Raw genomic sequence first — 13,058 nt, 5'->3', positions numbered from 1 at the left:
GGGGGGGGGGGGGGGGGGGGGGGGGGGGTCTCACAAAGCTCTCTGTAACTGCATCTAGTGACATGACATATTTATCGCAAACACTCATGATTTCTTTCTTTGAAATTCGAAATAAAGTCTTATCACGAGTTGCGGTGGGATCCTAGAACTTACCAAGGAAAAATACCAACTCATCCTTAACAGTATGGAACCAAACAGAAGCGAACTACAACAGAAGTTTTCTAGAATTTAGTTGAAAAACTGTTTACTGAAAAACTTATACTTCGAGAAAAATTCATTTATAAAAATAAAAAAATAAAAACATAAATAAACAGAAGATCAAAGGAAAAGACCTCAGGCTTTAAGTCACGATGCACAACGCCTTGAAGATGACAAAACGCAACTACACTTAAAATCTGAACAATTATACTTTTGGCATCTTCCTCTGGGTATCTTCCTCCTCTACAATGAGGGAAATTATACTTTAGAATAATTTAAATAAGTCAAAGGCAACACAATATCATTGTTAAGATAAAGATAGAATACCTTGACAAAATTCTGTCTAGAAGTTCCCCACCTTCACATAACCTAAAATGGAATTATAAACAAGATACGTCAAATTGAAATAAAATTATCTCCAGAAACTGAACTGCAAAAAACAAAGAAAACTGTAATGGTTTATCATTTTGATGCTCATTTATAATATAGGGTTATCCAAACTCATTCAGTTCAGACCAAACTGTATACGAATAACAAAGAGAATGCCACATTTTGCTCATTTATTGCATGTTCAAGAAATAAGATTATCAAAATTCACATATTTCAAATTGAATCCATTATGACCTGTGGATAGGCAAAGAAAGAAATATGGTAGAATTTGAAAGATTCAAGAAACTTAAAAGTTCAAACAACGACTGTGACATCCCCTATGTAGTACAACATGGTGAATTGCAATTGTATCACAGAGAAATGAAATAAAAGTTCAAGATAATTTTTCAGATCCAGAATGATAAGAAATAGAAAAGCGGGAAGACATACTCCATGACTATGTAAACGTTATTGGCATCCTCACATGCATCATGAAATTTTACAAGGTGCCTATGCCCAGATAAAGACTTCAGTATTTTCACCTCTCTCCGAACATCTTCAATTGATATTGCTGTCGTCATCTGCCAAATGGATATTTTAAGAAACACAATGATAGGAAATGCAATTAATGAGGCAGAAGAAAAGGATACAACTCTTTTTTTTTTTTCTTTTTTTTTTGTAAGAAACCGAGCTTACATAGACCAAAGAAAAGGATACATGCAGTGAATACATCTGAACAGATGAAGTAATACAACCAATTTGTAGTGTTTAGAGAGCTATAAGTTCACTTTTAGAGAGAGAAGAGAGTGAACCAGATGACAGTCTAACCTCCTAGAAAATATAAAGATTCAAGGATGGACTTCTCCAATTACGGAAGATTTAATAGAGACATAACAGGTGGTAGTTTAACCTCCTAGAAAATATAAAGATTCAAGGATGGACTTCTCCAATTACGGAAGATTTAATAGAGACATAACAGGTGGTAGTCCAATGCACCATCCAGGGAGAACTTGTTTCAAATAGGCAATAATACATGTGGGAACTCATCACAAGCAAACTTGGATATTACTTTACTATGCATGTCCATTTAAATATTTAAATCCATCTTTGTCTCCCTCTCATGGGGTATTATGCATAGCTTAAATGCTGAATGCCAAAGCGATCATTTCGCACCTTGTTCCTTTGACTCTCTCAGTATTGGTCAGATAAGATTGAAGCTTTTGGTTGGTATTTTGTATGGCCTGAAACTATTTCTGACATACTGGCTACGGTTTTTTGTGAGACATCCCTTCAGTGGTGTTAAGAAGACTTTGTGGCTAGCTATCAACTGAGCTTCTTTTTTGGAATCTTTGGTATGAATGTATTGGTAGAATTTTCAAGGATGTTTCTTCGAATAGTAATTGTTATATGGATTTGGTTTTGTTAAATCTTTTATGGGTGTAAACGTAAACACTCCTTCAGTAACTATAGTATTTTTTCTCTTTACTCCCCAATTGAAAACTTTTCATGAAATTCACTTTGACGATGGGAGCTTTTATCTCCCCCTCATTTCATCTATCAACGAAATATACCTCTTCTCAAAAAAAAAAAAAAAAATATTTAAGGAGAATTTATCCAGACTAATGATGCTGTAAATTAAGTTGAATTTATAATTCCACATATAAGCTGAATGAAATTTTTATGGTCTGTAAAAAAAATGATTCCAATAATATATGACAGTGATTCCATGTTGAACCCTGTACAAATATTGGCCATTGATGTTCCAAATTTTCAGTGGAAGTATATTCTGGACTAATGAACTATGTAGGAGATTACTGGAGTGATCAAAAGACATTGGACAGCTTATGACTTGTGTACTCGAGGCAAAGTCAGAACTCTTCTCTTACAATGGACGCTACATGCCTGCCCATGCAGTGCAATCACTAATCCCTTCAGTATCCCACCTAGGGCTAAGCGTACATTCACAAGAGTGAAACTCAATTGTAAGAACTGACATAGGGGGAGGAAAAATCACCCAAGCACCGAGCACGTCAAGGACTTACAATCATTGACATTTTTACACCAAGAAAATATTTTCATGGAGACTGACAAGCACAACACTAAGAAGACAGACAATTTTCTTTTATTCAACAAACCTAGCATCAATATTTATTATCTGTCATAATTTGCACATGTAGACCCCCGTTTAGCAAAGCCATGGTTTTTATTTATAATCAATTTTATCCTCTTCTACCATCAGGTAACCTTATTTTCTCAAAGGTTAAAGAAAGCCACAATGAAATTTCTTCAATTGGCAACGTCTGCTATACAAACTAAAAGCCAACCTTCAAGAATTTCCCAGTTCTAGTTTCCATCATCTCACCAAAACAATCTTTAAACCTTTTGCATCCATCATGCAATTTTTTACTGCACATGGTCCTCATTTAGTTCATGAATGAAAAAATAAATCAACATAAAAAGGGAGATCTTGACTTCTGATGTTTTATCTTCCTTTGTTTTCCTTCTTAATTATTAGTACTTATTATTAGTATTGCGAGAACTAATTCTTAAATTGAAAGATATAATATAACAAGACCCTAGGCGAATCAACAAAGTCAGTTACATATTTATGAAGCATGTAGGGTTAATAACCTTATAAGCATAATTCTAAACAAATCATGAACTGTTCGCTTTTGAGAAGAGAAATATCAATATCAAATATGATGAAAATAAAATTACATGCCAAAAAAATGTCAAAATGTTTTGAGTCAAAATTCAAAACTTTTTCCCTATTATTTCTCATTGTTACTGTGACCATCATACAACAGCAATTGTAAACTAATATATGATCTTGGTGTTGAATAGGTTTAGGTGTCTAACATATGTTGGAGACAAACTAGATACCAAAACTCAAGTGTGACGGATTACATGAGCATAATCTACGTCAAATGTGCATCAATTCTAGAAACTATGCCAGAATCCTCAAAATGGTCACGCATACTAAGTATCTTTTGAGCTAAGTCGAAATGGATAACAAAAATTCATCATGTCCTAGACTAACTCGGTTTTCTTAAAGTTCAGGCACAAAACCAGTGTATTTTTTCGTCACCTAGAATATCCAGGACCTACCCTGTACCATAACGGAGCACAGAGGAGATCATGTGTGACCCAGAAAATCAAATACTATTAAACCTCTGTAGTGGACAAGTATGACATATCCAAACTCCAATTTCAGCTAGGCTATTATCCCACTTTCATGTCAAAGCTGCCAAATCTTGAGTGCCAAAGTTTCGTGTCATTAAGCAGCAATGCTCCCAATTTGACACTTCCCAAAATCAAATGTTTTGCATCAAAATGTTATAAACTTCATGTAGCAATCTTAAACTTAACGACTTAATTCAGGCAATCCTCCACCGTCCGAAACGCCACCAACCCCAAACCAGAATGAGAGACAGAGACATTGACAGAGAAAAATCTGAGTACACCAAATCCAAAGTACATTTGGACCCAACACAACAAACAAAAATCATATCGGTATCTATGAACAACAGAACCCAATTCCGAAACAGAAGCACAAGTGATGCAGAAGTAGCTAAAAATTATCTAAAAAACAACCCTACAATGTACAAAACAGCAGGCAAATCAAGGCAAACAAAGCAAATTGAAGTGATTGAAGTCAGGAAAGAAGAAACGTATCACATCACAGTAGAGTACCTTCGCTTTAGAGATGATCTTGACCGCAACCGGTTGATCTTTGAGCTCACCTTTCTTCCCTTTAGCAGAGCAAGTATGACCAAAATGCCCTCTCCCAACCTCCTTCCCTAACTCATACTTCGCCCCAAAATTCTTCCCATATCCAAAGCTTTTATCCAGCAACTGCTCCGGCTCCGTCCCCCTCTCCTCTGGGATCGGGCCCTCCTTCGGCTTCGTATACCCAAATCGCTTCGCCAACGAGGCCTTGATGTGCTTGGCCGGAGACGGCGGAGCAAACCTCCGCTTAAAAAACCTCCCCGGCGTCGAAGCCCTAGCCGGCGACGGCGAAACACCGACAGGCAGAGGACTCGCACCAGCTCCCTGTGGATACGGACTCGGCCAAGGGCTAGGGTACGAAGTCCTCGCCGGCGTTGTCGGCGTAGTAGCCCTCACGTTCGCTACGCCGTTTCCTCCTCCACTCCCAGAGGGAAAATGAGATGGATCGCCACCGTAGTCAGGCGTAGACTGCGAAGGGACGGTGGTGGTGATGGTGGTCGGAATAACGCCATTATCAGTTGTCGGAATGGTCTTCCCATAACACTGTCCCATCTCTAAACTCCTCCACTCTCTCTCAACGTCACTGTTTCACCGCCGACGTGGTATCGGATCACGGCCGAGTCAAAGTCCGCACATCAGACGGCCTCCAACCCTCCGCCCCGATCTGATCCTCTCTCCTTCAAAATTAACAGAGAGAACAAGAGAGAGATCTAAGCCGAAAGCCAAAGCTCAAAGCGTCACCTACAAAACGTTAAAACCAGAGAATGAAAAAGAATAGAAATTTGAGTCAGAGAAAAGACTGAAGCCCACTGCTACAGAGAGAGAGGGAGAGATTGGGAGAGAGAGAGAGAGAGAGACGACGCACCAAAGAGAATGGTTCATGTAAAATACTTTCTTAATCTGAACAAAAACGGCAGAACAATCGGCCATTCATTGATCCGCCAATTGTAGCCGTTGGATTAGGGACTGGTCTACCCGGTCGTACTGTAACTCCCCTGTGCTGTCACACACACAAGTATTTCTCTACTCCCGCTTTTATCCCCCCGCCCTCTCTCTCCCTCTGGACAGCTTCTTTTTCGTTTTTGTCTTTCGTCAGTTTTCTTGCCTTTTTATATATGTTTTTTTCTTTTTTCTTAATTTGGTGTCCGTATAATGACTAATAACTTAGGTTTTACTACACTGCGGTCAGGTCTATCTCAATCTATCTGCACCTGCTGCTCATTCTCTCCACGTGCGAAATGTGATGGGTTTTTTTATGACGGAAGGTTCAGATATGCCTGTCATAACGATCTCATGTGAGCTCGGTTGCACTGTAAAATCAATTGGGAAGAATTTTCTTTTATTTTAGTATTATTCTTTTTCTAATTATTTTACTCCTTTATTTCATAATTTATTATTACAAAAAAAAACGATAAAATGAAGGATTGAATTTATTATTATAAATTGTATCAAGCACGGATGGAACCCGAAACGTTTCGAAGAGGATGACGGATTCTCCGTACTTCATTTGATGGTATAAAAACAAGTTGAAAGCTAAGCTGTGGTAGTTTTAAAGATTCCTCAGAGACAAAATAAAAACATCTCCTATGAGTCGGGAACGATGCAGGAGAAATAATGAGATTTTTCCTTTCATGGTTTGGATGTGCTCCTTTTAAAAACGGTCCCGAGTGAAAACCATAATTGATTGAACAACCCGTTGATTATGGTATTTTATATTTCTCTAAATTTGGTAAAAAAATAACTCAAAATATTTTTTTTCTTAAAATATAAATTAAGAATTTACATTATGAGAATATCATTTTGTTACCATTTTATGTGTCAAAAATGATTGGATGACTATAAAGAGTATAGTTTTAATTTTAGGGAAGTAATTAAATTATCAATATTCATTTTTTAAATAAGTTACAAAATATATTTTAAATTATTTATATCGTATTATACTTTCGTGGAATATTATAACACATTTACTTGACTGTAAAGAAAATATAAATATCTATATATATGGATAAGATTGAGTGTCTTGTCCCAGTAACATTATTCATATCATCCAGTTTTTAATTTTATAAATTATTTAATCTAAATCGTTCCTCCAGACATGTGAGTGAGAGTATCATATGCACTGATCTGTTCTTTGATTTGCACACGTGAGAATGACTTATATTTTAAGGGTTTGACCAAATAATTAATTTTAATTATTTATAACTATTTATTATTTTATTATTTCAGGTAATTATAAATAAAATCAAAGTTGATCCATATTAATTTTTTAATTATTTAAAATTTTATAAACATCCACTAGGGAAGTGTTCATTCAGACTAGAAACGACCCAATAAAGCTAAATAAACAATACCTTAAGAACATACACTAAAAGTGATAACTCCCGACCTGGGCTCGTTACCGCCAACCTATAACAACAAATCCCAGTTAAGGAGTGAGAGCTCACGTCACAGGTAAAACTAGACAAAGAGAATAAACTCAAATTAGAAGTTCTTATTGCGAAACAAAATTTGGATTATGTTAGGTTCGGTAATACAAATGGAGTAGGTCTAACAACTATTTAAGGTATGCATTGAGCGTCATGGGCGTGAAATTACCAAATAACCCCTTTCCACTTGACAAGAAGAAACCAATAATTAGAGACTTTGACCATAAAAAAATAAGATGAATAAAAGTTGGTGGAGATTGTCAATATCCAAAGGGTGTGGGTTAGTTCCACAAAATAAAATTAATGGCAATTATGTCAAACAGAACATTATAGAGTGGGAAAATAATGTGACGCTTAAACTTTATAAAAACATTTAATGCCGTAATTATATGGTAGGATGACAGAAAATAATAGCATTCGAGACGAGACTTTTATTTTTGTTCGTTTAATAATTTGCGTGCTAGGTGGACGAACTACCGACATTCGAGCCCGTAACAAATACTTTATTTACTAAACTATACTAAGACTGCCGTATTAGATTGATCTGATCAATTATGAAATAATCTTACCCGTCTTTTAAATAAGGGTTAATATATATTAAATCATCACAATAATGAGAAAACGAAGAACCGCTCGTTGCCTTCCGAGTCACGTGTGTTGGTAGCTTAGGAGACGAGAAACAAGCTACTTTTACCTACCCCGTATCTATGGCAATGGTCAGATTGGTAAATATAGTAACTATATCTAAGGCAACCGTATTTTATAAGATTGTGATGTCCCACATTGGTTGGGGAGGAGAACAAATCACCGTTTATAAGGGTGTGGAAACCTTGTGGAAACCTTCTCGTAGCATACACGTTTTAAAGCTTTGAGGGGAAGCCTAGAAGGGAAAGCCCAAAGAGGACAATATTTGAGCCTGAGTTGTTACAGGGTTTGAGATAGATTCCACTAGTAGTGAGCCTAAGTCGTTACAGTGGGTTCGAGATAGATTCCACTCTGAGGTACAATATCTGCCAGTAGTGAGCCTAAGTCGTTACCGTGGGTTCAAGATAGATTCCACTCTGAGGTACGCCCCACCTCACATAGAATCGAGAAACTCGCGCGGGTGGGAGGGGTTGAATCGCTTACACATTTTATATATTTTAAAATTTAAATTTTTTTTAATTGTATATTATTTAGTTCAACTATATCTCGAATGAAGATTCAAACTTTTAACCTTTTAACCGAAAATTTAACTTTTAACCTTTTAACCAAAAATTTAATGCATAAATAGGATATTTTTAATATAATTTAATGTTAACTACAAAGTACATTTTTAAATTATCAAACATTATTGTTATTATTATTATTAGTATTATTATTAGGGATGTAGTATAATGAGATGTCCCAACTACAAAACTTGACCCTAATTTTAGTTGGGTTTTTAGGGTTCAATTATTGTCTTTATGAACCTCAAATTTTGTGGGAAAATTCAAAGCCCTCCCCACATTTTAATTAATTGTCCCATAAATGCCCTCCACAAGGTCATGTGCCCATGTTTTATTTTTTTGAAGGACAACAAATAAAGGTTTCCGACTTAGTACAGAATGTTGCACGTCTAAAGAGTTCAGTGCACGTCAATAAACTAATATGTATGAAAGTGATACGCACCGAGAAATATGCCGTCAGTGTTAAGGCTGTACACGAATTAAGCTAGAGAAGTCCTCTAAATCAACTCGAAATTTTAGGTTAATTGGGTTATTGACTCAGCTCGGATAAAATTTATAACCTAATCCAACATAGTTGTCCAGTGGTACTTTTTAAAAAAATTATACTTATATTAAGGTAATAACTAAAATATTATAATTTCTACGTTCATAACATGTTTTTTTTTTTTAATTTCCATAATAATTTTAAAATACGATTTTTTTTTAAAATTTCCATAGTAATTTTAAAAATAGGGTAGGGTAGGGTAGGGTAGGAAAGCCCATTTAGTTTTGGGCCACTTTTGCCAAAAGCCCAACCCGGTCCCTAGAAAGTTCGCGTGCCCTAATCAGCCGCCATTGCAGAGCCCTCATAAGCTCACTCCCTCCATGAAATCCCTCCAATGGCGCTGGTATTCAAATCCATCGGCTCTCTCAGATGCTTCATCGAGGTTTCAGTCTCTTACCTTTTTAACATTTCGCAATTAGTTCATCGCATTCCGTTTCGCATTCTAAACTGATGAAGGATATGATGTTGAATCTTTAAAATGTCTGAGAAGTAACATTTCGCAAGTTGTTCATGATATTTCGCATTATAAACTGATTAAGGATCTGATGTTGAATCTGTAAAAGGTCTGAGAAGTAACATTTCGCAAATAGTTCATGATATTTCGCATTTAGTTTCGCATTATAAACTGATGAAGGATATGATGCTGAATCTGTAAAAGGTCTGAGAAGTAACATTTCGCAAGTAGTTCATGATATTTCGCATTTAGTTTCGCATTTAGTTTCGCATCATGAACTGGTGAAGGATATGATGCTGAATCTATAAAAGGTCTGAGAAGTAACATTTCGCAAGTAGTTCATGATATTTCGCATTTAGTTTCGCATTTAATTTCGCTTTATGAACTGATGAAGGATATGATGTTGAATCTGTAAAAGGTCTGAGAAGGAAAGTTGTGTTGGTAGAGACGATGTTTGAGGTTTGAGGAAAGGGAATATTAATGGTAGAGGGCCCCTGTCCATGTGAGAGTCATCGCATTGTGACTTTCGCAACCTCTTCTATAGAAATTGTGTTGAAATTGCAACGGGTTTGAACAAAAGGCGTGGGTTGCATTCTAGCATTGGATGCTAACCTAGACTTCGCCCGACACTTTTTTTCCTCTGCCTCGAACATTTGCTTTCTGCTTTCACTCTTCCTTCATTGATCATACCTTTCCACTGATCCTTCTTCATTTCTTCTGCATTTTTCTGTGCTGTTACATCCTTTGATTTGTTTTGAGTTCGTTTTTTGTTGTTTTTATTGTCATATTCGCATGAAATCGTGTAGTCGAATAGTATTCCCCTCTACATGCTCAAATCCGGCCTGTTCCTAGGATTAAATATTCTTCTTCTTCAGATTTCCTAGGATTCACTTCAGGAGATTCATCTTCTTCCACCCCTAGGTTTCAGTGGCCATGGATACTGCTCGGGATTGTTCAATCTCAATTAGTCATTCCCACAATTTTTCACTTCAACCTCTTGATTTTTCGACTCATCAGCTTTTCGATCGACTAGCGATCAAGTCGATTAATATCCAAAAAGTCTAAGCTCACGTTCCGTGAAGAGTTCTCCATTTCGAGAATCAGACGAAACTTGGAGGAAAAATCATCATAGATTGAAGGAAATCACTAAACCAACTTGAAAAGTCATAGAACCGATCTTGATTGATTGAGCTGAACCAAATTGAATTTCTGCAATGAGATTCTCCTAGTGGCCATGATGCTTTTCCTTTGTAACGATATACATCAAAGATAAAACCAAGAATCGATAAAGGATAGAAATGAAATATATGAAAGAAAAAATGTAGAAAATTAAGGGAAAAATAATTTATCGAATTATGAAAATATTAAAAGTTTGGTTTTTTCTTGGTAGATACGTACATTGCATGTCCGATTTGAATGCTTGTTGTCATGGAAAATTATGGATCACACAAAAATAAAAAGGAAAATAAGAAAGAAACAAAACTCAATGCCGTGTAAGGAACCAGTGAGCCCATATTCTTGGTCGCGAAATTCAAACGTTCAATGCCAAACATGTATTAATCCTGCCTTGTATTTTTCTGTACTCGATAATTTTCCTGTCTTTTTCTTTCCCTTTTTTATTTTTATTTTTTATATTTAATGAATGGTCGAAATTTAATGGTATAAGTATTATTTAAGATTTAATTTAGAATTATTATAACTTTTAAAATAATGGTAGCCAAATTTTCTTTTACGAAAAACAAGTTGTCCACATTATTGTTAGGTAAATTTTAACTTCATATTAGAAAAACTAAATTAATATTTATCATTTATTTTATTATAAATTGATCTTTTTAAAAATTTATATAATTAGAGCTAATTTGTTTCAGAGTTTCTTTTAGAAAAGATATTGAAAATTCGTTGCTTCTTAAAACATTTTGTAATAGTCTCTCCAATGTGTTTGGTCTAATATCTCGAGCTATATTTAATTTTTAAAAAGTGACCAATTTTTATAATGTTCACAAAATTTAAGTACAAATTTTAATTAATACAAATTTGAGTTTTTAATTATAAATTTGAAATTTGTGGTTATTAATATTATAAAGAAAATGAAAAAACATCGTTTTTTTAATCTCCAAGCGAAAGGGAACCCTACCCCATAACGCCTGGATTCTACAATTATAACGGCTACAATGGACAAGACATTTATGTTCCCAACATTCTATTTTTCCGGTTCGCTCCAATTTTTTAGTTTTTTCTTTTTTCTTCTTTAAATTAAACTATAAATTTAATCCTTATAATTTTAAAAATTAAATTTGGATAAAATTTTATAAATGGTCATTTTTTACTCTATATAGTTATAATTAGAGAATTATTTAAGCAAATTTTATCAGATTATACAGACTAATTATAATTAATTAAATTGAAGGACAAAAATCTTAATTTAATATTATTTTATTTTATTTTATTAATTTAAATCGTTGTTGTAGTGATTTTTATTTTAACAGGTGTTTCATCCTTTCCCAAATTTAAAAAAAAAAATCTAAAAGATCTTAAAATTTTTAATCTCATGTCTAATAAATTTCTTTATTTTCAATTTACTAGCATCTCAATATTCAAATAATAAAATTATTGTTATTATTATTCGTGTAACAATTTGACTCTGAATAATCTAAAATACTATTTTTGAATGCAATTTTCATCTTTTAAATTAATTTTGCAATGGAAGAATTATATGTCAACAGTTGTTGGGGATATCAACGGCCCTTTTGTTTGTTTATATGTTAGACAAAATGGAAATAAAAGGAAATTAGATTTTCATTTGAATGTCTTCAAATTAACTAAATTTTTATTAGTCAAACCATTCGATAGCCAAGCTCGTATAATTGTTCTATGCCTAAGAGTCAATGTTAAAATACTTCTTAGAGAGTGAAAACTATTATCAAAAATCAATACAAATCTTTCATTAATGTGTCCAAGCTAAGAAGAGTTAACTTTGAAATTCTTATAATTGTAGCACTGAAAATGAAGGTCATTTTGTTGTTGTAGATAGCAACTAATCTTTCTTACAAGATGAAAGTCATTTTGTTGGAACGATGTACCTTCGTATCACTAATTCAATGAGGACCAAATAACTTTGTGAGCCCCAATTTGGCAAATCGCACTCCCATGCCATAACAACGCGTGTCTGCGGGCAAGAGGACAAACTACTTGTGCTGTAGGAGAGTTGTGAAAGCAAGTGTGGACGTGTTTGTAGTGAACAAGCGAAGATTGTGGTGGCACAATAAACCTTGAGGACGAGGGAGAGAAATCGATCGAACATGAGAGAATAAAAGAGTTATACTTTTAAACATCGATCAATACGAGGGATTGCAACCAAAGGGGATGAGACACGATTGATCGTAATAGAGGGAGACAAGACATTAGCGAGACATAAAACAAACTAATCGAAAGAAGGAAGCTAACATTGAAATTCAAACTAAGCAAGTCAGGAGTCAAAGAAGAGATGAAGCTAAGAGAATGAAATCAAGTAATCGTCAAATTACATGCAACTCAAATAAGAAACTTTAGGGTTCGTTTTTGTTTGTCCGCTTTGACCTGTAACGTTTCGTCGTCAGCCTCACGAGTTTTAAAACAAGTCTATCAAGAAGAGGTTTCTACACCCTTAAGAAATACTCCGTTCTCTTCCCCAACAAATATAAAATCTCACAATCCACTCTCCTTCGCAACGTACTCGCTAGCACACCGCCCGATATCAGCCTCTAATACCATTTGCAACAACCCAAACCCATAGGATCTCAAAATTTTAAAACGCGTCTATTAGGGAGAAAGTTTCACACTCTTACAAGAAATGCTCCGTTCCTCTCTCCAACCAACATAGGATCTCAAAATCCACCTTTCTTAAAGACTCAACGTCCTCGCTAGACCGAGGTCTAAGATATCGAAAAGAGAAGAGCGTAGAGGTTGTAGTAAGTGGCCCCCACACCCAATCCCATATCTCAATCCCTGCCTTTCAAATGGGTGCATCCATGCCTCCCTTTTCTCCACCAAAATAAAAACAATAAATAAATTAAACTTAAGCCCAACAACAAGAAGACGCCATAAAAGGCCAAGCTTTTCATTCTGACTCCTTCAATCTCAACCCTTCCTTC

The 13,058-nt window shown here is 35.0% G+C and overlaps 1 protein-coding gene across 1 annotated transcript in view; it reads right to left on the bottom strand.

Moving 5' to 3' along the window:
- LOC111460831 (CDPK-related kinase 3-like) overlaps window positions 1-5,182 on the bottom strand; it is an 8,684-nt gene extending 3,502 nt beyond the window's left edge. Inside the window, exons 1-4 of the mRNA XM_023104158.1 lie at window positions 4,261-5,182; window positions 1,018-1,148; window positions 526-567; window positions 333-441 (exon numbers count right to left, since the gene is read on the bottom strand). Of these exons, the coding sequence (XP_022959926.1) occupies window positions 333-441; window positions 526-567; window positions 1,018-1,148; window positions 4,261-4,848 (870 nt within the window). The 5' untranslated portion in view covers window positions 4,849-5,182. The remainder of the gene's footprint in view (window positions 1-332; window positions 442-525; window positions 568-1,017; window positions 1,149-4,260) is intronic.
- Window positions 5,183-13,058: the final 7,876 nt, after the last annotated feature.

The sequence above is a fragment of the Cucurbita moschata genome, unplaced genomic scaffold (genome assembly GCF_002738365.1).
Source record: "Cucurbita moschata cultivar Rifu unplaced genomic scaffold, Cmos_1.0 Cmo_Scf00024, whole genome shotgun sequence".
Classification (NCBI taxonomy): domain Eukaryota; kingdom Viridiplantae; phylum Streptophyta; class Magnoliopsida; order Cucurbitales; family Cucurbitaceae; genus Cucurbita; species Cucurbita moschata.
The sequence above is the reverse complement of the archived record's forward strand: the minus strand, read 5'-3'. Positions and strand labels throughout refer to the sequence as shown.